The following is a 26,685-nucleotide window of genomic DNA, read 5'->3' as shown; positions in this document are numbered from 1 at the left end:
GAAACACATACATTTGCCAATGCAATCTCTCTGAATACATTTGGGGTTACTTCCTGTGGGTAATGCAGTTTTAGAAAGTTTTAGAAGGAACAGGTAGGACTTTTTTATGATTTCCTTGGCTTGTTGCCAAATGATGGGAAACAATCCTTTTTTAACCTAGGCTATTAGCATTTTTTAAATGAAATTCTGAGATCTCCAGTATACTACCTGTTAAGAACTTATCAATTTCATCATTACCTTATGCTAGAAGGATTTGTTGTGGTGTGGTGTGGTGTGTGTGTGTGTGTGTGTGTGTGTGTGTGTGTGTGTGTGTGTGTTTTATCCATGATTATTTACTGTAATTGTATAAATAAGTTAAATCTTTTTTGTCAGTTTCAATATGTAAAAAGAACTCTGTATATTGAGAGGCAGTAACTAAATGGACAAGTTCTTTATGATCCATTAACACCATAAGTATCCCATGCAATTCTTTTGTACAGAATGATAAGGTTTTTGAGCCACTTTACTAAAATTTCCTGATTTATATCCTGCCTTTCCTGATTTTTTTACATCAATACAGAATGTAGGGACTTCGGAGACTGGTGTTCTCCATACAGTGTGTGGAAGGACCCAATGGTTCTTTTTATAAATTTAATTCTCTCACTTTGGGGATAACTACTGTTAATCTCCCCCACCCCCAATTACTGAAAGAATAAATTTCCTCACTAGTTAAATGTACTAGACTTTCTGCTGGGACTATTCCTGCCAGTTGACAAAGTCTTATTTTTCTTTTGAAAATCAGGTCAGAAGCCGGGCATTGGTGGCACACACCTTTAGTCCCAGCACTTGGGAGGCAGAGGCAGGTGAATCTCTGTTAGTTCAAGGCCAGCCTGGAGCCTTGTCTACAGAGCTAGTTCCAGAACAGGCTCCCAAACAATACAAAGAAACCCTGTCTTGAAAAAATACAATCAAACAAACAAATAAATAAATATAGATATAAATAAATAAATAAATAAAAATTAGATGAGAAAACTTTTAAATATATCATTAATTTCTAATCTGATTATATAGGTAGAAGTATATGTTCTAATATTATATCTTCCTCCTGCATTAAAGTCATTGTAGGGGATTGCCAAGAATGCAGTTAAACTTTTGTTTTTGCATGATCCACATTTGAATTCTGTAGTTCACCCCCCATAGAAAGCAATTCTCTTTTAGTGTCAACTGATAATTCTCTTAGACACTCTTTGTTCTTGTCCCCATCATCTAAGGTACTGATAAAATTACTCAGTTCATCAGAGTTTATTCCAATATTGAGTTATCAATAGGAAATCTCTCCTAGGAATCTGTGATTGTCGTTAAGAGTTTGTAATTGATCTCTCCTGATTTGTATATTTGGGGGGTCTAATTTTTCATAGACATTTTATATTCTAAATAATTAATAAAATCTCCTCTTTGTATTTTTTCAGGAGCAATTTTTAATACCAAGTGAGGCAAATTTTTCTTTACTTCTTCAAACATTTTTTTCTAAAGAATCTACCTATGAATCTACTAATAAGATATCATCCATATAAGGGCAAATTATGGATTGCAGAAGTTATACATTAATTATTTCCAATTTTTTGCACATAATATTGGCACAGGGTGGGGCTCTGTAGCCTTCCCTTTGATATTATATTGACATATTAATATCTCTTGACAAGCTGTTGTTATAATCTCACAATAATTTTGCCTAATTCCATCTATTTGCCCACAATTTTCATGAAGCCATGTTATTAAAGAGTTGAGTAATACCCATTTATTAAATGCACCACATTTTTTTATCCATTCTTCTTGGGGGGACATTTAAGTTATTTACAATTTCTGGCTATTATGAATAAAGCAGCAATAAAATGATTGAGCAAGTGTCCTTGTGGCAAAATGACATATGCTTTGGGTATATGGCCAAGAGTGGTGTAGGTGGATCTTGTGGTAGACTGATTCACATCTTTCTGTGGAACTGTTGCGCTGATTTCTCTAGTGGCTGTACAAGATTTCACTCCCACCAACAATGTAGGAGTGTTTCCCTTGCTCCACAGTAGATTAGAATTTCAACTAAAGAGAACTAAGTAAACAATATTGATTACATACTTACATATGTGATTAGTTATAAAGAAATATTTCATCACTCATAGTTATGTATTCTTAGTTGTACGGTTGAAACTTTTACTAATCTTATTTTCTCTAGACCAGTGTTAGATAATCATAGAGGACGTACATTTTTACTAGGTACATTTTTTACTTTTCTGGGAAGGAATAGTACTATCTCACTGAAGATTTCCCTTAAGTCATGTCTATGAGAATCATTGGTGGCATATGATATATATGTTAAAATACAGAGTGAATATTAAAGATAGCCTTTGAAGAATATATTGAATTTACATATTAATAATGTGGCACATTACTAAAAAAGATTAACTTTTATATTTAAAATATGTAATTTCTTGAATGGAATGCAGTCATTAATTTTGACTTATGTGTTTCCCTTTCTGTCTCCTTTTAGGCTGTACTTTGGAGGTTTAAATTTTCTCAGCTTAAAGGCTCATCAGATGATGGCAAAAGCAAAATAAAATTTTTGTTTCAGAATCCAGATACTAAACAAATTGAAGCAAAGGTAAACAAAAGAAACCCATTGCATAATATATTTCTAGTTACAATAGTACCACAAAGATGTAACGAACAAAACTTTCAGGACTTATTAACACAAGTGTTCTCTGCCTACCTTGAAATATCCCTGTGATGCTGGACTAATTTTATTGTAAGGTGTCAGTGACAGATTTTCAGTGAAAGGCATCACCCCAGATAAATTATATTCAACTGACTCTGGGTCTTAATTTTAATGTGGTATGAACTAGATATGAGAACAACATGATAAGACCTGAAGGTTCCATATGGCTGTTTCTTAATAAAAAAAAATAACTTAAAAATCTATCTGCTTCACAATAATCAACCAAACATTAAATATGAGTACAAATTAACAAAGAAAATGGTTTTAAGCAAATTCTAAGTAATTATGCTTTGATGAACATGAATTAGTCAATGAATTTTTACATTGATTCATATAAGTTATATTAAACTGGAATGTGATAACTATATTGTTAGCTCAATAAAAAGATTAAACAATTTTATATGTATAAATATTTCAAAATTTATCTTGCTTCCATTACCCTATAATGAAATTGATAGTAAGATTGTTTCAATTTAAATAAATCACAAAAATATTATTCTTCTGTTGAAAACAGAATAAAAGATATCATATTGAAAATTTAATCCTGTGACATGGAAACCCAATACAAACTCGTTACCACAATTTGTTTCTGAAATCATTTACCTAGCTTTACCAACGATGACTCTGTAATGCTCCATACAGTAGCTTACCATGCTGTCTCCTTTCTGACTGGAGGCATTCTTTTTGTCAAGGTGACCCTGCTTGGCCTTGTGTATGTGCCCATGGCTTTTTACTCCCTTCCTTTTCTATGTCTGCATCTTTCTTGAGGATTCCCTCCTTCATTCATATTTTTCTTTGTTGGACCAGAAACTGTGCTCCCAGCTTTCATGCACTCATTCCTTCTCTTTCACATCTCCAAAGCGTGTGTGTAAGCACAGTTTTGCCTTGCATCTGGTTAGAAAAGAACCTTTTTCCACAGGCTTTACTCATGGCTTAATTTCCGGACGGACCCACACTCTGATGTGCCCTCCTCCCTCCACAGATCTTCCCTTTGTTCCTTGATCCTATTTTTCTCCCTAACTACCAATGAAGCATCAGAGTGCTAACACTTATACAGCTCTTTAAAATGGTTTTTGTGTTTGTATAAATGCATATTAATGTGACTTCACTTATTATAACATTGCTTGGCTTTCTTAAGTTAAAAAAAAAACACTACACACATTCTAATATGGGTGATCTTGCAACAGCAGTGCAATATTTGGTTTTTAGTTGTTACTTTTCTACCTTTTTTTTAACAATCTAACAAAAATACTTACCTAATGGGTTATAATTGTAAAATTAAATCAGTAACTGCTACTCCGTTTTATTCTTCAATTTACTATATTTGTTACATGTAAAAAAAGATACTACATGAAAAACAAATGCGATTCACTTTCTTGCACATTGCTTAACTCTCAGCTGAATGCATACTACTTATAATCAGAATTCTTTGTTTTCAAACATGATTCTTTATGTGCAAATTTTGAAAAAGATACTTGGTTGGAAATTATTGTGAAATACATAAAAGCCATTAGGTAATGAGATGCGAAAAAGTGCAACTGGACTTTGGACTTTGGCAAGTAGATGAAGTTCTTTAAAGTCAACAGCTTCCATACTGAAAGTAGTATTTCTCTAGGAACACTAAAATTATCAAGTGGAATGAAAAGAGAAGAAACTAATAGCACAGTCAGATTGGCAGCAATGATGGAGTAGCTGAGCCTGGACTGACACAACACAGCATCTACCAGAGTCATCACAACTCTTCTAAAGCAAGGGCAGTGCTGTGTAAAACAACGGCATGAACATAGTTTTCATTTCTTAGAGATAAAGGTCCAGAATTATAAACTTAAAAAAATAAGCAAACATAAGAAATAAAAAATTGGATGGGTTTCTCAGTGCCTGTAAAATTGTATAGGCCCGTTAGGATTGCTAGGAGGATGCTTCTGTGTTTTTTTCTGACAGCAACATGAGCTGACACTACTTGTTCTTTCTTATTTTAATTTGACTTTCATTTCTCCAGGTGAATCTAACATAAATAACATTTGTTGTTCTTATTTTATAATTCTTTTGGTTTTGATAAAATGTTTTATAGATTTTCCCATTTTTATAATCCACTACTTCATTTGTTGGAATTTCTATTTTTCTACAAAATCACAGTATAGGCTTCCCAACAAATCATCATCCTTTCCTCATTGACTTTTTACATCTGTGATTGACTTTTCTTGAATTATTATTTTCTTGATCATTTGTAATGTTTTATTCATTATGCTGCTTTTGTTTTTTAACTGAAAAATTCTTTGGAAACGTAACATTTAGAGTCTAAGTATTTGGAAATATACCTTATAAATGTTTTGTCTAATTATTTTGTGACAAGATAATATAGTATAAACCAATAAATAAATAATACTGGGAATAAATTTAATAATGGAGGTAAAATATTTGTGCACAGACTAAAGAAGACACAAATAGCATAAACATAGTCAATAGTAATGAGATGGATAAGCTAGTATTACTAAAATATAATTATAAAAGCACTAAGATTATTTGTGACTTCTATAAAAATAACTATTATCATCATGGGAAAAAAAAGAAACTTCTGAAGTCAATTACAGTAACAATAAAATTCAAACAACAAAGTAAACCTTAAGAGCCAAGATAAAATTCAACCCAAATAGCAAAGACTGGATACATTTAAAAAGCCATAGTACTAGTCTGCAAATACTACCACGAATATAAAAATTTACAAGTTCAATACAGTATTGTGCAAGAACGAATTCGTGTGTTTAGAATTAGCTGACTTTCAACAAAATGCCAGTGAAATGATAACCCTTGCCATAGAATGATACTGAGCCATTTTATCTGAAATCATAAACAGAATAAAGACAAAATGGATTGTTTTTAAATTTAAGAAAAGGAACTATAATACTATATGAGAAGCTTATCAGATTTATTTCTTGGACAATTCATTTTCCTTTTAACTCAAAAGGAAAACCAACAAAAGCGAACTCAAACAAGTGAGAATACACAGGAGATTGGAGAGGCAATCTACATAATGGCAGGGCATGTTTTTGAACCATATAAATGATAAAGGCCTCATATTCAAAGCATGTAAGGAATTCAGAAAAGTAAATAGCAAAAAGCATAAATTAATAAATTAATGCATTAATTACAGGCAAAGGATACACATGGATATTTCACAAAAGAATCCATGCTAATACCAACAGTTATATGAAGGCAATGTTGAAACTGTTCCTTATGCCTTACAAATGTCTGCTTTGAAAATTATTTAAGTTAAATGTTAGTGAGGAATGTAATAAATCAGAAATGTACAATCTTGGTTAGGATGTATATTACATTTGCATGCTTATGATTTAAAATCAGGATGATTTAGGTATATCTACAATCATATGTTTGTTACATTGTAATAGCTAAGTTGGGTGTGGAATAAACCTAAATGTCCCTCAACCAATTCATATGTAAATGTGTTTACACATGATAAAGTAACATTTACACATAGACAAAAGTGCTTTTTACAACAGAAAGGCAGCAGTTTTATCTAATACTACTCTTATACTGGATGTAAAGTAATGTAAGAGTAGAAGGAAACAATATTGTAGGAATACAGACAGGTAAGACTACAAAACAGAACAGCAAGAAGATCCTCAAATGGTATTATGTTTCAGTTAGCAAGAAGGATATATAACATATTTTTGTGGTTGGTAAACAAGGATATGGGCTTTGAACTAGGTCTATGTACAATAGTAGATTCAGAACTTTGCTAATGAAGAGTAAATGCTGCCTCAGAGATTTCTGAAGTGACAGAACTACATTGCTTTCTGGTGTGCATACATTGGTAATTAGGGTTCTCAAGAATCAGTTACTGGAACATGTAATGCATAGAAAATGCCCAGGGAATTTGTCACTATGTTCCTTTGTTCATGAAAATTGAGTGTTTCATTTTTGTGATTGTTGTGTATAGTCTGTGGGATTATCTCTATATTTTATTTGGGGAGAGGAACTGTCAAAATGACTCTACTCTGCCATCTTACTCCTTTAATTACTATTAACATCAATTACTAATTCTGTTCCTTCTTTCTACACCTCAAAATTGCACAGTACTTGCCACAAACTGTTTAAAAATTACAACATAAAATGTATTATTTATTATTTCTTGACAGTGTTTTTATATTTTCCTGGTTAACCTTGTGATTTTTCTGCCTCATCCACTCAAATAATATAAAGTAATTTGAAAACATAAGGACTAGATATAGTTCTTGTTCCAATTTCCAAAATGTTGTTCATTATAGTATTGTGAGATGCAAAAATGATTAATATGTATAAAGCAAGGTGTATAGGGCTATTTTGTAAAATACTAGGTATTACATGGTAGAACCTTCTATGCTTCGTATTTTTAAATAGTCTAGTTTATATAAATACAGATTTCAGATGATTAAAATGCTGAATAGTATATAAGCAAATTTAACTTTTTAAACCTTTTATTTCCAACCTCTACAAATAGCCATAAATCTCATTTCAAATTCTGTTGGATTATGAGTAGCCATAGTAGCACCCACAAAGGTCAGCGCTAATAAATACCCACCCAGATGGAGCCATTGCACACATAAGGCTGTTTCCCTCCCTCTCTCTTACTCTATGACCAAACAACCAAACATTTTAGAGCATAAATGTATTAAACAACAGCTATTAATCACAGCCAAATTGTTCTTTGAGCATCTGTTATGAGAAAATAGGTCACTATGGGTAATACCAAAAGTGTTATTCAAACAATTTCTTTGTCACCCAAGGTTTTACTGAGTATGCCATTATTTTATGCTTGACCAATTTGTTTAAAAATAAGATTTTCACTCAGCCTTGTCTTAACATTTGCTTCAAACTTTTATTAGAATAGATCATAAATATAATGTCTGCATAGGACCTTGAGTTTGATGTAACATTTGGCTATATTATGATCTTGTTATGGCCAACACAGCACACAGAAATAGAAGCTGGGGAAAGAGAGAGGAGCGGAGGGAAATAAGAGAAAGAAAGAAAAAACAGGTATAGAGAAAGTGAGAGAAAATAGATCAACACAGTCTGTGTTCTTTAATACTAAAACCACTTAGGATAACAGTAAGGCATCATGACCTAACGGCTTTTTAAAGTTTCCTGGCCATAACAGTGACAGTTACATTTTATTGCAAATTCTGTGGAAGAAATGGCCAAAATAATAGTATAATGCTGTACTTCTAAGAGAGTAGTTATCGTTAAACTAAAACAGTGGACATAAATAAGTAAAGGTGAAGAAGGTCAGACAAATGAAGCATTAATTTGGAAGATAAGTTGAATGCAGAGGTCAGCTTAAATTTTCTTTCTTTCTGTCTTTTTCTTTTTTTAACTTTTTTAAGTTATGCTTTATTTAAAATTGGTTTTCATTTTACATACAGATGCCAGTTCCCCCTCCATCTCCTTCACCCACCCACCCTGTTTCCCCTCACCATCCTCGTCTACTTCTCAGAGGGGGTAAGACCTTCCATGGAGAGTCCAATCTCTGACATACCAAGTTGAGGCAGGACAAAGAACTTCCCCTGTGTATCAAGGCTGAGCCAGGTATGCCAGCATAGGGAATGCTCTAGAAATCCAGTTTATGACCCTGGGTTAGGTCCTGTGTCAGTGCTAGCCCCTGCCAGATCAAGTCACATAACTGTGACCCACATTCAGAAGGTCTAGTTCGGTCCCATTCAGTTTCCCCATTGGTGAGTCCATAGCCCATGAGTTCTCACTAACTGGAGTCAGCTGTCTCTGTGGTCTTCCACATCGTGGTCCTAACACACCTTGTTCAAATGCTCTTTCTTTGCTCCCTTCAACTGGCTGTGGTCACTACTGCTTCCATCAGTTGCTGGATGTAGATTCTATGATGATAATTAGAGCAGTCATTAATCTGATAAAAAGATGTTGTCCCTTATTGCTAGGAGTCTTACCTGGGGTCTTCCTTGTGGATTCCTGAGAATTTCTCTAGTTCCAGTTTTCTCCCTAACCCAATAATAGCTCTCTCTATCAAGATATTGCTCTGCCCCTCTGTATCTCCGCATACTTGGTCTTCTTGATCCCTCATGTTCCCCATCTCCCAACCCATCCCTTAAACACCCCCTCCTAGTTTACGATGCAAATAGCAACTATTTTCCCTTCCTAGGGGCCTCCATGTATGTCCTTCTTAGTGTTCTCCCTTTTATCTAGCTTCTCTGAAGTCGTGGATTATGTCCTGGTTATCTTTTACTTTACATCTAATATCTATTTATGAGTGATTACATACGGTGTTTGTCTTTCTTTTTCTGGATTACCTCCATCAGGATTTTTTTCTAATTCCATCAATTTGCGAGCAAACTTTAAGATGTCATTACTTTTTTAACTCCAAGTAATACTTCTCTATGTAAATGTACCAATTTTTTATGCAGTATTCCGTAGATTGGTATCTAGGTTGTTTCCAGGTTCTTCCTATTAGAAATAATGCTGATATGAACATAATTGAGCAAAAGCCTTTGTAGTATGATTGTTTAATATTTGGGTATAAGCCCAAGAATAGTATTGCTGGTTCCTGCATTGGATAGATTCCAATTTTCTGAGAAACCCCATACTGATTTCCAAAGTGGCTGTACAAGTTTGCACTTCCACCAGCAGTGGATGAGTGTTCCCCTTAATTCACATCTTCCCCAGCATAAGCTGTCATCGATGTTTTTTATCTTAGCCTTTTTGATAGGTGTAAGGTAGTATCTTATATTTGTTTTGAGAAGCATTTCCCTGATGACTAAGGCTTTTGATCACTTCTTTAAGTGTCTTTTGGCCATTTGAGATTCTTCTCTTGAGAATTCTCTGGTTAGACCTGTACCCTAATTTTAATGGGATTATTTGGTATTTTGGTGACTAGTTTCTTTATATAGTTTGGTATTAGCCCTGTCAGATGTGGAATTGGTGAAAAATTTTTCCCTTTCTGTAGGCTTTCATTTTGTTTTGTTTTTGTTGTTGTTGTTGTTGTTATTGTTGTTGTTGTTTTAACTCCGTCCTTTGCCTTACAGGAGCCTCTCCTGTGTCAATTCATTCAAAGCTGTTTACTACTTTCCCTTGTATCTGACCCAGTGTATCTGGATTTAGGTTGAGATCTTTAATCCATTTAGAACTGAGTTTTGTTCATGGGGATAGATATGTATGTATCTTAATTCTTCTACATGTCAGTATCCAGTTAGGTCAGCATCATGTGTCCAAGATTCCTTCATTTTTCCATTGTAAAATTTTGGCATCTTTGTCAAAAATCAGGTGTTCATAGGTGTGTGGATTACTACCAGGGTCTTCTTTTCAATTGCATTGATCCGCCTGTCAATTTTTACACCAATGCCAAACTGTTTTCATCACTGTAGCTCTACAGCAGACCTTGAAGTCAGGGTTTGTGATGCTTCCAAAAGTCACCTTATTGTACAGAATTGTTTTGACTATCCTGAGTTTTTTTTTCCCTATGTGAAGTTGAGAATTGTTCTTTTGGTGTCTGAAAACTGTGTTGGGATTTTGATAGGGATTGCATTGAATCTGTGAGAAGATTGTCATTTTTACAATGTTGATCCTACCTATCCAAGAGCATAGGAGATTTAATTTTCCGATATCTTCTTCAATTTCTTTCTTCAGAGACTTAAAGTTCTTGGCATACTGGTCTTTCACTTGTTTGGTTGGAATTATTACATGGTATTTTATGTTATTCATGGCTATTGTAAAACGGTGATGTTCCTCTGATTTCTTTCTCAGTCTGTTTATAATTTGTATATATGAAGGCTACTGAATTTTTTCTTGAGTTAATCTTGAATCTTGCCATATTGCTGAAGGTGTTTATCAGCTGTAGGAGTCCCCTGGTAGAATTTTCGGGGTCATGTATGTATATAGTCTTATCATCTGCAAACTTGAAAATGTGTCCCCTTGTTATCCTTTTTTTTTTTTTTTTTTTTTTTTTTTCCTTATTGCTCTAGCTAGAACTTCAGGTACTATATTGAATACATATGGAGACAGTGGACATCCTTGTCTTGTTCCTGATTTTAGTGGAATTTCTCCATTTAATTCTCTCCATTTAATTCGATGTTGGCTTGCTGTATAATGTCTTTATTGTGTTTAGGAATGTTTCTGGTATCCCTGATCTCTATAAGACCTTTAATATGTTAGGGGTCAAAGACTTTTTCACCATCTAACGTGATGATCATGTGTGTGGTTTTTTTTTTTCCTTTCAATTTATTTATATGGTGGATTACACTGACAGATTTTCATGTTAAACCATCTGTACATCTCTATGATGAAGTCTACTTGGTCATGGTGTATGATTGCTTTTGATGTGTTCTTGGATCCTGTTTTCTAGTATTTTATTGAGAATTTTTGAGTCAATGTTCATGAGAAATATTGGTCTGTGGTTCTCTATCTTAGTTGAATCTTTGTGTAGCTTAGGTAACTCTATCATTGATGAGGTAGTTGGATCTCTCTGGCCATCTAGGGATACAAAAGGTTGAATCAGTCTAAAAGTGTAAGGAGTAAGGTTTTTCCTGCCCGTCACCAGTTTTGTCCCGCCGCCGTGCCAGCCCCAAATAACACACTGAGACTCTGTATAATTCTGATATAATTCTGTTGGCCCGTTACTTGTTTCTTATCAGCTAGCTCTGTCTTAAGTATTAACCCATTTCTGTTAATTTATTATTTCCATGTGGTCTTCTTACCAGGGAAAGAGGCCAGCGTCTTGTCTTCCCAGTCTCTCCATCTTGACCCTTCCTTACCACTTCCTCTTTCCTCCTCGCCTCCTAGTCCCGCCTACCTTCACGGTACCTAATTACAATAATTCTCAACCGGTAACTATATGTAACTTATCTTTAAGCTTAACTAAGGAAAACTATAACCATAACTATCTGTCTTCAACTCCTTCAAAGACCACAGAGGGATAATATATAAACTCTAGAAATGGCAGAGACATCTCACCTTGTCAGTCACCTGAAATTCTTCTGTGCTACATTGGGGATTGGGTTTTCTTTTGTTTCCACGAGAGAAGAAAAGCTATAGATACCATCAAATTGATAAAGCTTAGATTTGAACAGAATAGAACTTTTTGTTGAAATAGGTGATAGCTCATCTAACAGCATGACTTTTCAATCTAAGCTACTGTATATGACTAACAAATGCTTCATAGTTTATCAAATATATTTTGCCAAAAACGAAACTCCCCTAATTTAGGGTTAGGGAAAGGTTTTCTTTGTCTTTTCAGGAGAATAAAGACATCTAGCTATGGAATCTGAAGACTATTATTGTACAACGGGGGCATCTGAAGAAAAAGACAAATTATCCATTAAAAAAAAAATGTCATAAGTAAAGTAAAGGAGTAAATTAGCCTGTTGATCTATCACATTTTCAACATGATGGAATTTCATAAATCTTCCAAAGTATTTGTTACTGCTATTCTCTAGAGATATATAATGCAAATGGCCTTTTGTAGTCTCAGTCCAATTAAATATTAAATATTAAAGCTGATTTTGGAGTTGGAATGTGCCTCTCTTCTTAAAACCAGGCACAAATGTTTAAGTAAACTTCAAAATCTCTGTCTCATGTTACAAGAGCCACCTGATATGGGACAGAAGAATTTAGGGATTGTTTTATTGTCATTAATCTCTTTTGACTCTTTAAAATGTTTCTTAATATATAAAGATTATCTAAAAATTGTAAAATGAACATATTCATATAATAAATTATATATATTAATATAAGTAATAAAATATACTTTGTTTTTTATGTATTAAAATCTTTTCATGATATTACTATAATATAGAGCACTAATTAATCCTAGAAAAAAAGCTTCATCTAGCTTCCTGTACATGATTTCAGGTATGATTGTCTATCATATTTCTGTAGTGAACCATGGCCATGCCTCACAATGACCTTTGAAGTCTCAAAAAGGATGACAGAGTCCCACATTGATGATTCTACCAGGACTATGATAACACTACTAAGCTGAAAACTGTATCAGCTTTGGAAAACAATAAAAAATTTTGAGGTGACTAGCTGACATGATCCAGCAGCAGAAACTTCTCTAGCCAGGATTTGAGACAAGCCCTGCACTTTCTCATTATGCAGGAAGTAGGCAACAAATAATACATCTACCTCTCCCAGGGTTTGTGGAATTTTTTCTTTGTGGGATTCCCTAAAGTTACCATGGACCAAAGATATCAGAAAGTAAATTTAAGAACATGGCATCCACATTCCCCAGAGCTGGGTTGAGTGATCACTAGTTCAAAGGGTTATAGATATTTGTCATCATTTACAGTAGTTAGTTCCAAGATGTTGTTGGTAATGGTCAGGAAAAAATTGAGCAAAGGAGTTTAGTTTCAGAATTCTTGTTTAGAAAAGAAAAAAAGGGGATATAGATATGGTAGGATATAAGGGTAGATTATTGAGTCTATTCTGAGGAGAAAAAGTAGTATCTAGGCATAGGATAAAATATAAAGCAACTACTAGTTTTAAGTATTTTACATTGATATGGACTTAGGTATATTGATACAAATTTAAGGTTATTTTGTTAGAATCTACTTATATACATTTTTAATCTTGTTCAAGGTATTGGACATACACAGCACACTTAACAATGTGATACAAATCTCTGATAATTGAAAATTATTACTATACACTATTTAGCGTAATAAATGTAGGTTAATAGTCACCTATTACAATCAAAATTACAGTAATATTAGCTATGTTTTCAATGGAAATCTGAGATATATTTTAGATTGACAGGTCTTCTTCAAAAACTTCAGAGATCTACAGAATATGGCATTTAAGATCTTTAAATAACATATAGTTATGTTTTGTTTTGTTTTGTTTTATGACAAGGAGACATGTCTGCTTCTGAAAGCATCAATCTGTGTCAGAGGTGATAGAAACTGAAGAAATTTCACATGGAGTTTACATTCTTCTTTTATAATTTAGTTGTCCTTTTAAATGTCATCTTACATTCCATTGCAACCAGAGTTCTACTGCCCACCACTCCCCATTGCCACTAGAGCCACCCCCTCAGATGATTTCCTTTCTCTATTGTACCATTTTGGCTTCTTGGTCAAATGTTAGGTATTCTTAGGTGTGTGGATTAATGTCAGTGTCTTCAATTTGAATCCATTGATTCACTTTTCTATTTTTATGGCAATACCAAGCTATTTTGATTACTATAGCTTTTTAGCAGAGTTTGAAGTGAGGGATGCTGATGCTTTATTGAATATGATTGCTTAAGCTATTCTTTTTTATTTTCAATTATGAATTTGAGTCTTGCTCTTTCAAGGTCTGATCAGAATTGTGTTGGTATTTTGATGGATATTGAAGTAAATCTGTATATTGCTTTTGGTAGGAATGCCTTTTTTGTTGTGGTGATCCTACCTATCCAAGAGCATGGGAGTTCTTTGCATTTTCTTACATCCTCAATTTTTTTCTTTAGGGAGTTGAAGTTCTTTTTTTTTTTTTAAATACATTTCATTTAAATAAGAAACACTCTTATTTTACATACCAATCCCAGTTCCCTCTCCCTCCCAACCTCCCATGCTCCCTAGTGACAGATTTCTCTTTAAATCTATAATGCCTGATATGTCTATTTTCTTGCTCTCCTCTATTGTTTCCCAACTCATTCTTCCTGATCCTTCATGTTCTCCTCTTCCCTTCCCTCTCTTCCCTTCTCTTCTCCCCCCCTCTTCTCGCCTCCTCTTTCTCCTATCTCCCTTCCCATTCCCTCCATGCTCCTAATTGGTTCAGGCGCTCTTGTTCCTTTCCCTGTCACCTGGGGAATGTGTATGTCTCTCTTATAGTCCTACTTGTTTCCTGGCTTCTCTGGAGGTGTGGATTGTAGTCTGGTAAACTTTGCTCTATGTTTAATATCCATTTATGAGTAAATGGATTGTCCCAAAACAATTCTTCACAGACCTTGAAAGAACAATACTCAACTTTATATGGAAAAACAAAAAACTCAGGATAGATAAAAACAACCCTGTACAACAAAGAAACACCTGGAGGCATCACCATCCCTGACGTCTAGCTCTACTACATAGCTATAGTAATAAAAACAGCTTGGTATTGGCACCAACATTAAACAGGTAGACCAATGGAATCGAATTGAAGAACCTGAGATTAACCCACACACCTATGAACACCTTATTTCTGACAAAGAAGCTAAAACTATATAATGTAAAAAAAGAAAACATCTTCGACAAATCGTGCTGTCATAACTGGAGGCTGGTGTGTAGAAGACTGCAGATAGATCCATATCTATCACCATGCACAAAACTTAAGTCCAAATGAATCAAAGACCTCAACGTTGACCCAGCCACACTGAACTTCTCAGAAGAGAAAGAGAGGTACCCTTGAATGAATTGGTACAGAGGACTGCTTCCTGAACATAACACCAGTAGCACAGACACTGAGAGCAACAATTAACAAATCGTACCTCCTCAAACTGAGAAGCTTCTGTAAGGCAAAGGACACAGTCAACAAGACAAAATGGCACCCCACAGAATGGGAGAAGACATTCATCAACCCCACATCTGACAGGGGCCTAATTTCCAAAGTGTACAAAGAACTCAAGAAAACAATTGAAAACAAATAATTCAATTAAAAATTTGGGTACAGAACTAAACAGAGAATTCTCAATAGAGGAATCTAAAACGGCTAAAAACACTTAACAAAGTGCTCAACATCCTTAACCATCAGGGAAATACAAATCAAAACAACTCTGAGAAACCATCTTACACTTTGTCAGAGTGGTTAAAGTGAAAAAGACTGAAGACAGTTTATGCTGAAGAGGATGAGGAGAAAGGGGAAGACTCCTCCATTGCTCATGGAAGTGCAAAGTTGTACAGACACTTTGGAAATCTGTATGGCAGTTTCTCCAAAAAGTGTAAGCAGTCTACCTCAAGATCTAGCAATTCCACTCTTAGGCATATACCCAAAGATGCACATTTATAAGACAAGGACATCTATTCAACTATGTTCATAGCAGCATTACTTGTAATATCCAGAAGTTGGAAGCAACCTAGATGCCCCTCACCTGGAAAAGAAAATGGATACAGAAAATGTGGTACATTTACACAATGGAATACTACTCAGCAGAAAAAAATCAATGGAATCTTGAAATTCACAGGCAAATGGATGGAACTAGAAGAAACTATACTAAATAGGGAGTTAAAGTTATTATCATACAGGTCTTTCTGTTTCTTTTGAGCTACCACAAGATGTTTTATATTTGTTGCTGTTGTAAACAATGATGTTCCTCTGATTTCTTTCTCGGCCCCTTTATCATTTTTATGTAGGAGAGCTAAAGAATTTCTTAAGTTAACCTTTTATCCTTCCACATTACTGATGGTGATTATCAGCTGTAGGAGTTATTGGTTAGAGCTTTGGGGTCACTTATGTATACTATTATATTATCTGTTAATAGTGATAGTTTGACTTCTTCCTTCTGAATTTGTATCCCCTTGATCTCCTTTTGTTGTCTTATTGTTCTAGCTTGAAACTTGAGCCCTACATTAAATAATTATGAAGAGAGTAGATAGCTTTGCCTTGTTCCTGATTTTTCTGGAATCACTTTGAGCTTCTCTCCGTTTAGTTTGATGTTGGCTGTCAATATTGCCTTTATTATGTTTAGGTATGGTCCTTGTATCCCTGATCTCCCCAACTCCCATGAAGAGGTGTTGGATTTTGTTGAAGGCTTTTTCAGCATCTAATGAGGTGATCATATTTTATTTTTTTCTTTCAGTTTGTTTATATGGTGGATTCATTGACAGATTTCCATATGTTGTACCAACCCTGCATCTCTGGGATGGAGCCTACTTGTTTCTGGTTGAAGATTTTTTGATGTATTCTTAAATTTTTTGCCAGTATTTTATTCAGTATTTTTGCATCAGTTCTCCTGAGGGCGATTGGTCTGTAGTTCTCAGTTCTCTTTGTTGCATGTTTGAGTGGTTTGAGTATGAGGGTTACTGTAGCCTCATGAGAGGAGTGTGCAATGCTTCTTCTGTTTCTCTTATGTGGAAGAACTTGAGGAGTTGTATTAGGTCTTCTTTAAAATTCCAATAGAGTTCTGCACTGAATCCATCTCGTTCTAGGCTTGTTTCAGTTGGGAGACTGATGACTGCTTCTATTTTCTTAGGGGTTATAGGACTATTTTATTGTTTACCTGCTTTTGACTTAATTTTGGTATATGCAACCTATCCAGAAAACTACCCATTTCTCAAGATTTTCCAATTTTGTGGAGTACAATTTTTTGAAGTATGATCTGATAATTCTCTGGATTTCCTCATTGTCTTTTGTTTTGTCCCCCCTTTTTGCTTCAGGTTTTGTTTGTTTGGATATTCTCTCTCTACCTTTTGATTAGTTTGTATAAGGGTTTGTCCGTTTTGGGTTTTTTGGGGGAAGGTTGTTGTTATTGTTGTTTTTCTCAAAGAACCAACTTTTTGTTTCACTGATTTTTTTTCTGTTGTTCTCTTTGTTTCTATTTTATTGATTTTAGTCCCTAATGTAATTATTTCCTATCATCTACTACTCCTAGGTGAGGTTGCTTGTTTTGGTTCTAGAGCTTCCAGGTGTTCTGTTAGTTTGCTAGTGTGGGATTTCTCCAACTTCTTTATACAGGCATTTAGTGCTATGAACTTCCCTCTTAGCACTTTAACAGCATCAATACATTTGGGTATGTTGTGCATTCATTTTCATTGAATTCTAGGAATTTTTCATTTCTTTTTTATTTCTTCTTTGACCCAGGTGTGATTAACTTGGGCAGTGTTCAGTAGCCATGATGATCTGATAACATACAGGTGGTTATTCCAATTCTATAGAATCTGTTGAGATTTCTGTGTGAATGAGTATGTGGACAATTTCAGAGAAGTTTCCGGGGCATGCTAAGAAGAAGGTACATTTTTTTGTGTTTGGGTGGAATGTTCTATTGTTGCCTCTTAAGAACATTTGAGTCACAACATCTGTCAGATCCCTTATTTCTCTGTTAATTTTCTGTCTATCCACTGGGAAGAGTGGGGTATTAAAGTCTCCCACTATTAGTGTGTGGGGTTTAATGTGCTATTTAAGCTTTATTAATGCTTTCTTTTAAAAATATGATGCCCTTGTATTTAGGATTCATATGTTCAGGATTGATACTACATCTTGATAGATTTTTTTCTGTGATTACTATGAAGTGTCTTTCATCATCTTTTTATTAACTTCAGTTGAAGTGTGTTTTGTTAGATATTAGGATAAGTGTACCAACTTACTTCCTATATACTTTTCATTGGAACGTCTTTTCTCAACACTTTGCTCTGAGGTCTGGTCTATCTTTGAAATTGAGGTTGGTTTCTTGCATGCAGAAGAAGAGCGCACCCTGTTTTCATATCCATTTTGTCAGTCTGTGTCTTTTTATAGGCCAGTTGAGTCCACTGATATTAAGGGATATCAATGACCAGTGACTTTTATTCTTGCTATTTTTTGGTGTTGGTGTGTATGTGTTTCCCTGTTTTAGGATTTTCTGGTGTTGGATTATTTATTGCCTGTGCTTCAGTGGGTATGTCTAACTTCCTTGGGTTAGAGTTTTCCTTCTAGTGCTTTCTATAGGACAGGATTTGCGAATAGGTATTTTTAAATGCACTTTTTGTTATGGAATATCTTGTTTTCTTCATCTATGGTGTTTGAAAATTTTTCTCATTATAGTAGTCTAGGTTAGCATCTATGGTCTCTTAGTGTCTAAATTATGCCAGTCTAGGACCTTCTGCCTCTAAGAGTCTCCATTGAGAAATTGGGTGTTATTCTGATAGGTCTACTGTTGTATATTTCTTGACCTATTTCCATTGCATTTCTTAATATTCTCTTTACTCGATGTATTGTGTGTTTCATTTATTATGTGGCAAGAGAACTTGTTTTTACACCCAGGCTATTTGTTGTTCTGTAGGTTTCTTGTATCTTCATAGACCTTTCCTTCTTCAGGTTGGGAAAGCTTTCTTCTATGATTTTGTTGAATATATTTTATGTGCCTTTGAGCTATCAGTTTGGTCCTTTCATTGTGTCTCTGATTTACTATATATTTTGTGTTATTACTTTGTTGACTTTAAAGTTTTCTTTATCATATCTTCTATGACTTTCTTTGCTTTAATGTTTTCTTTATCATATCTTCAATGCCTAAAATTCTCTCTTCCATTTCTTACATTCTGTTCATGATGCTTGGGCTGTAATCTCTGCCTGTTTATACAGATTTTTTTCCATTTCCACCATTCCCTCAGTTTGTGGTGTGTGTGTGTATGTGTGTGTTTTCAGTCTGGGACTGGTTTGATTGGTTTGTTTTGTTTTGTTTTTTGTTTGTTTTGTTTTTGTTGTTGTTTGCTTTTGTTTTTGCTTTGTTTTGGGAGGGCATTTTGTTTGTTTTTGTTTGTTTTGTTTTGTTTTTTGGGGGGGGTTGTTTTTTTTTTGTTGTTTTTTTTTTTTTTTTTTTTTTTTTTTGAGATTCCTTGAGGGATTTATTGGTTTCTTACAATTTTTTGTCTTTTTCTCCCATTTGTTTACAGGAATTTTTCATTTCTTCTTTAAAGGCCTCTATCACCTTCATAAAGTTATTTTTAGGGTCATTTTATCCTGATTCTTCTTTGTTGGTGTATTCAGGTCTTCCTGTTATAGGACCACTAAGTCCTGGTGTTGTCATATCACTCTTTAGGTTGGTTATTGTATCCTGCATTGGAGCATTTACACATCTCTTCCACCAGTTGGTGCAGGTGATGCCTTTGCCTCTTGGTCCAATCCTTACAGATGGTTTGTCTCAGGGATCCTCAGGTGGACCAGTTGGGTGTTTACTTTCTGTGTCATGAGAAACCATTCTTGGTCTTCTTTGAATCCCCCATGACAGCGCCCCTTACCAGCAGGAAGTAGTTTGGAAAGAACAACACCCAAATTCCCAAATATTGTCTATAAATGTTTGTTTTCATTTAAATGGACTTGGTTATATAAAATAAAAAAAACAATAAAAATAAATATTTAAAAGTTAGTAAATAAAATAAATTCTAAAAAACTAAAAAAAAAAAAAAAGAAAAGAAAAAAGAGAAACCATTCTTGGTCAGCTCTCTTTGTCATCTCTGTGCAATAGGTGACTCTGTCTCAGGGAGCCACTGAGGTCACAACTGATGGATGGGTTGAAATAGAGTGGGACTTACAGATGTTCAATGACATCCAGAATTATTCATCTAAATAAATTCAACAGGATACATATGCACATATACTATATTTAAAACACATAATTTAATAATATAATAATGAGAGAAGATGAGGGCATGAGTTAAGAGGGATGGGAGAGGTGGAATGCAGAGAACGGGGGAAGATGTGGTAAATACCGGAAAGAGAGAAAAGGGAAGGGAAAATGAAATAATAGTATTTTAACTAATTTTTGATTAGAGTAAAGTAAGTCTTAGGTAATTATGGCAATTAAAAAAGACTTTCTTACTGGAAAAGATTTGGGGAATTGTAATAAAGACATGAATAATTTTTAGTCCTTTCTGAAATCTCGTTATAGTATGCTATGAAATATTAGAATGTGAAAGACAACTTTTGAGACATTGATGTATCCTATTGTGTTCCTATTGCAAAGTTCAAGAAAACACTTGAGGCCTATTAATTTTCTTTCGCAGTTCTCTGATGTAGTATAATGTGTTCTCATAAGCTGAATATCACTGTATAAATTGTAGACATCAGGAACAGTATGCAAATTAGTTATGGTTCTTCATCCTTCATCAAAAATACATCATCAAATAATAATAATTAATTTCAGTTGTTTACTGAATATGAGTCATCCTAAACAATCTCCATATCAGTTTCATTAAGTATATAAAAGTATTATTCAGCCCTCAATCTTCTTGGCATGATAAAAATGTCTATGAGAGTATTATATTTTCATATATTATATAACCTTGAATCCATATGTTTGCTACACATAAAAATGACAACTTGTTGACAATTTTGTGAAGAAATTCATTTTCCCCTGATCTATTTATTTCTTTTTCCTTCCAGGAGTTGGAATTTTCTAATTTATTTGCTGTTCTTCACTGTATTCATTCATTTTTTGCTGCCAAAGTAGCTTGTTTAGACCCTCTGTTTTTAGGTAGTCAGGCTGTTGCTTCTTCTGCTGGCGGCTCTGCTCCTACAAGCAAAGCAAAGCACTTGGCTTGACATGCTGAGTTCTGCCAGACAGTCTTCAGGATCACTGCTCACTTTCACCCTGGAGAGACCATGCTGTCACCAAGTCAACAGTGGAGTAACCCTGAAACTGCAGCATGTGAAAGGTTGAAAGGTCAGGAGGTAGCAGCAGCCTATCTAACACTAGCATCTACAAATGGACCTGGATGGGCAGAGAAACCTATGCTTTCTCTTCTGATATATATCAGGACACAGCTATCACCACATATGGTGATGAATGATTGGTGTAAAGTATGTAAATACACAAAAATTGTAAGCTACCTATAAATAAAAATACCAATTAAATGATTATTTCTCTATTTTAGCCTAATTTGTATGACAAATGCATAGTAGGCCAGATCATGAACCAATGCTCTATCATTGTATTTTGAGTGTAAATAAGTTTTAAAAAATGAAAGCAGGGCAAGTAGCATGTAGAATAATAATAATATTGAAAACTAAATACCTGAAAGACAGAAGTACCTTAATTTACCCACATGAGTTACCCCTTAAATTCCCATCCTGTGGTTCTACATGAGTACTCCAGTTGTGTTTATCTGTTTTTAAATATTCTGCAGAATAAATAAAGGCAATTACATGGAAACTAGGAAACTAAACATTTCACCTTAGGAGAATGTTACTAAAATATTTTATATTTTAAAATGGTATTAGTCATGAATGGCTAAAATATTCATGACTTTCCTGTTCTTCATTTAATCACATTTTTCTTTTATGTTGCTTAATGAGATTTGTGAACAAATTAAACTTTCATAAGTTTAAATGACCCAAAGCTCCTGAAGAGAAAATTATGTCAACAAATTGTGTAAGAAACAAGACTGTATAACATTTTTTCTATTTAGTAATAAACTGAAAAGTTCCAGAAAAGTAGCCACAAAACTTTTGAGAGCTGGTAGTATTTTCATTTTAGTATATTTATGTGTAAATTAAGTGAGATTTGAAAACAATACTCAAAATACACGTCATAGAATTCCATGGACAGTGAAGAAGTAGCTTCAAATGATTTAGGCTACTGTAGCTAACTTGTGTCAGCATTAGAAAGGTGAAAATATAGAAACACTCATAGCTGAGAATGGGATCTTGCTAGCCACACAAAGCAGGAAGCATTTTCTGGTCCTGTCTACAACTGACTATTAATTGGAAAATAAAAATAAACTCTATTTTTTGCACATATTTCAGTTGAATATTGTTTTATTCCTTTTTAAATAACCAACTTTCTCATAGGCAGTTTATTATTAACTGAAATAGAAGAAAATTCTACATAAGACTTAAGAGAAAAGCAAAATTATTTGTTTAAAGGAACATATAGTCATGAAAGGAAACAAATGGCAAAGCTATTTTCATAACCATTGGAAATATTAATTCATTTTGCAAAAGGTTATGTGAAATCTCATTATGAAAGGTGAAAAAAATGTAAGGTTGGATCTAAGATGCCTTTCTAGAAAAACAGAAAAAAAAATAATAATAAAGGTTTATATATTCCACTTTTATAAGAAAGTTCAATATATACTGACAATAATCACATTGGAATTACTGCTTATGTTATCAATCAAACATCAAAGCTATGGTACAATTTGAATATGAGCAAAATCTGAGTTCTGACTTTGTAACATAAAAGAGAAAGTAAAGTTGGGTACACCTTACTATCTCTCCTGAAACCTCTGCTACTAACCATGGTGCAGCTACATGGTGGGTGACCTGGTCTGTAGTGCATATCAAATATGATAGTCATCTAATACTAAAATAAACAAGAAATTACTTGAGCCTTAGAATTATAGAGAGGTTTTCTGTAATCCTTAAAATAATTTTATGGGCTAGAGAATTAACTTAGTGGTTAACAATTATTAATGATCTTGCAGAGGACCTGGGTTTGGTTTCAACATTCATACAGTGACTCCCAAACATCTGTAACTACAATTCCAGGGGTTCTGGTGACCTCTTCTGAACTCAGCAACATTAGACATGCATATGGTGCATATAAATACATGCAGGTGATCCCCACATATAATAAAAGTAGATTTTACAAAGATCCATTTATACATACAAAGCAAATTATGTCTTTTGTTGTTGTTATACAAAGTGTGCTCACCTTGCGAAAACAGCAAGAGTATAAGATGAGATCTCTGAATATAGAACTTGTGTCCTATGTGTACTTAGAGACACCCTATGTGTACTAACAGAGATGTAAACATATGTATACACAAGTATAAAACAGTGAGCTTAATTATATTGAAAGAAAATGCCTAACATAGAGATATAGCATGATTTAAATTCAGCTGTAAAGTGTTACTTAAACTCTATTAGAAAAAAAAAATCCTTAGTCTCATTACTTTTTTATATGGTTAAAATTGTACCATGCTTAAATTGCTGTTTAACACTATTAGTGACACAAGCAAAAATTAGGAAAATACTGTTCTGATTTTCATCAGTTTAAGAGTTAGTGCCTACTACTTTCTTTATAATATTATCAATCACTATTATTTGCTATTGTGATTTGAGCTACATAAATGAGAAAGTTTAGAAATTAATCAAAATGAAGACTTCAATATCTCAGTAACTTAGGTTCACATATAGGAAATAAGTTTAAAACTCCTGAGTTTGAGTTATAAGACTGCTTGATGATGTGTTTGCCCCTCCAGTGCCTTGGTGAATGTGTCTGCACATGCATGTGTATGATGAAAAATTAAAGGGCTTATGACAGTATACACAGTGTAAGGTTAAAGGGAAATGTAGTTGTGTGAGTTCTAGACAGGAGTTTGAAAACTGCTGAGAATGTCTTTCATGTCATGAAAACAAGTCATGTGAACTGAAACATGTCAAAGGAGGGATATTTGAATTTGTTATAGTGGAACTTCAAAAACAATCTAATAGATTATTTAAACATAACAAATACCCCAGTGCTTCCCACCCACTCTTACTTTTAAAGAGCAGGACGAACTAATAATTTCTCACTCGTATTTCTGGCATGAACTAACTAATTTAAAAACCTTTGCTCATAAAACTCATTCATCAATAAGAAAGGCAATTAATGCCAGTCAATATTGGCAAAGAGAGAAATTACTTACATATAGGTACTATGCTTTTCCTCTGGACATATTAGCTGATGAATCTATATGTACTTCATTTACAGTAACAAAGATTGTTCATACTAGAGTCCATGTCAAATGCTGTGCTTAAATGAATCTTGATTTATCATTGAGGAAAGTGATTCTTACATATCACTTCAGCTCACTGTTTCAAACCAGGAGTGTGGAGAAGCTTTGCCAGGTCAAGGACAGACATAGGCTTAACTCTGTAAGGTAAGTGTGCTCCAACTGAATAATAAATATTTCGCTCCTGTTGACATCAATGTGTTCATGAGCTTGAGGAGTCTCAATCCATATGTCTAGCATAGCTGTTTGTATTTTGTTCTGACTCTTTAACATTCTAAAATCATGCAATTTTACATTATAACTTAACTTTAATTATTAATAAAATATTGTTACATATTATGTATATATTAAATATAGCAAATAGAAAGATAAAATGCACATATAGTTATCTCCTTGTTAAATGTTGGATAGATGTTTCTAAAATGTAAATTTAGATTAGTGACAACTTGCCATTCACCTTTGATTTTATTAATGAGTCATTCAGAAAAAAATCAAACACACACAAAAGAAAATCCCTTTTTTAATGAAGCATGCTAGAAAATAAAAATTAAACCTTTTAATACTTTGAATTTTGCATTTCTTTCTCTGGTTTGGATCTGTAAGTTCCATACAAAAATTAAACTAAAATCCTGTCAGAATCAATTGACTACCAGGAATAAAAACCAGAAACACATTCTTTTCTGGCATATTAATATTTATGAATAGTTTGTGTCTGAGCTCTGAAATATTTATGAACGGTTGGTATCTGAGCTCTGAAAGACAGCAGAGACCCAAGGAAGACAGTATTTGCCAAATTCTAAACCAACCAAGGAGTTACAATTTTTTAAAGCATTACAACACTGTTGTCTAAATAATGGTCTATATTGAAAAGCTAGGTCAAGGACATCATTATCTTGTCACCAATAATTGAGGAGCAATTATTGTAGTATCATGTGACTTCTGTCAAGACTACAATTATTATTCATGTGAGCATAGTGTCGTAAAAGCATGCTCACCATAATCTTTTCAAAACAGTTCTCATATTCATAGTGTCCTTGTTACTAAATGAACTATACAACTTTTCCAAATTGTTACTGTTGTTTCTTCCTTTTTTAGTTTGAAAAACAGAAAGAAAAATGACATTCCTATTTTAAAAATAGTAAATAAATAACCCATTATATATAATTCCAACACCTGAAGTAAATACAAAGAAAAAAAGTCACAGTAAGTCTTAACACCACTAAAGTAAACAGAAACCATTTTAGATGAATGTTGCTTCATCAGTGTCCACACAGACACAAATGAAGTACTTTAAATACATATACTTTCTTGCACACCAAGTGTCTTTATAAAAGCAATTAGATGGATTTAGTCATTCAGCAATGCAATGTTGATCTAGCATGAATAATGTTATTGGTTCTCTCTCTAATTCAGCAATCAATAATTATAACTAATATGATAAAATACTCCAGTATTTTAAAAATGCAATATAAAACAGTTTTCAGAAGAAATACATAAAAATTAGCATAATCAATATTTCTTCTTTAAAAGAGTTTTATTAATCCTTTAAGAATTTCTTATGCCATATTTTTTTATCATGTTCAGTTCCTCTTTTCAACTTCTTCATGATTCACCCCTGTTTCTCTACAAAATAATAGTTTGGGGGTGGGGAGGAGCAACCTCTTAGACTATAGTTGACCTACAAGGATTCTACCCTTAAAGAAAACTAGTTTTTCATTTCCCATAAGTTCTCAATTGCCAATAGCTATGCAGATAGGGGTGATGTGCTGTGCCCAGATCCTGTTTCCATTCTAGGAATTCATTTGACCTGAGCTTGTATAGTTCTTTTGTACATTGTCATAGATCCCATGAGCTCATGTGTGCAACTGCTCTGTTGTATCAGGAAAAGAGTTTCTTTGTTGTCATCTACCATCTACCTGGAATTTGGAAGAAGAGCATATGATATAGAAGTTTAATTTTTGGCTTTCAGGTTTTTGATTGAGTAATAACTATAATATATTTACTACATGGAATTTATACTTTTTGAAAGAGAAGTAGATATAAGCAAAAATGGAGGTATACAAGTATTTGAAAGAATCAGATGTTCTAAAGATCTTCAATTAAAGTTTTGTTTTATAATAAGTTCTTTGAGTTTTGATAAGTAAATATAGCTCTGTAGCATCACCAAGATTAAAATTTAAAGTAATTTCTCTCCCTCCTCTCTCTCTCTCTCTCTCTCTCTCTCTCTCTCTCTCTCTCTCTCTCATGCACACAATAAATATATAAATAGCCTAGTGTGACTTAACAAGTTCCTTCCCTTACTCCAGCCTGTCTTATAGGTAATTAGTTCTTGGTAACTCATTTTTTTCTTCCTTCCTTCCTTCCTTCTTTCCTTCCTCCCCCCTTCCCTCCCTCCCTCTCTTCCTTCCTTCCCTCCTTGCTTCCCCCTTTTCTGAACTCTTTTTCTTCTTCTGTAACTTTCTCTGTAGAGCAGGCTGGCCACAAACTCACAGATATCTGCCTGTCTCTGCCTCCCAAGTACTAGCATTAAAGGAATATTCCACCACCACTCTCTGG

The 26,685-nt window shown here is 33.9% G+C and overlaps 1 protein-coding gene across 1 annotated transcript in view; it reads left to right on the top strand.

The window, feature by feature from the left end:
- Sntg1 (syntrophin gamma 1) overlaps nucleotides 1-21,005 on the top strand; it is a 250,178-nt gene extending 229,173 nt beyond the window's left edge. The window contains exons 17-18 of the mRNA XM_051197950.1: nucleotides 2,522-2,632; nucleotides 20,795-21,005. Coding sequence (XP_051053907.1) covers nucleotides 2,522-2,632; nucleotides 20,795-20,953 — 270 coding nt within the window. The 3' untranslated portion in view covers nucleotides 20,954-21,005. The remainder of the gene's footprint in view (nucleotides 1-2,521; nucleotides 2,633-20,794) is intronic.
- The last annotated feature ends 5,680 nt before the right edge of the window (nucleotides 21,006-26,685 follow it).

Source organism: Phodopus roborovskii, unplaced genomic scaffold (assembly GCF_943737965.1).
Source record: "Phodopus roborovskii unplaced genomic scaffold, PHOROB, whole genome shotgun sequence".
NCBI classification, from domain to species: domain Eukaryota; kingdom Metazoa; phylum Chordata; class Mammalia; order Rodentia; family Cricetidae; genus Phodopus; species Phodopus roborovskii.
The sequence above is the reverse complement of the archived record's forward strand: the minus strand, read 5'-3'. Positions and strand labels throughout refer to the sequence as shown.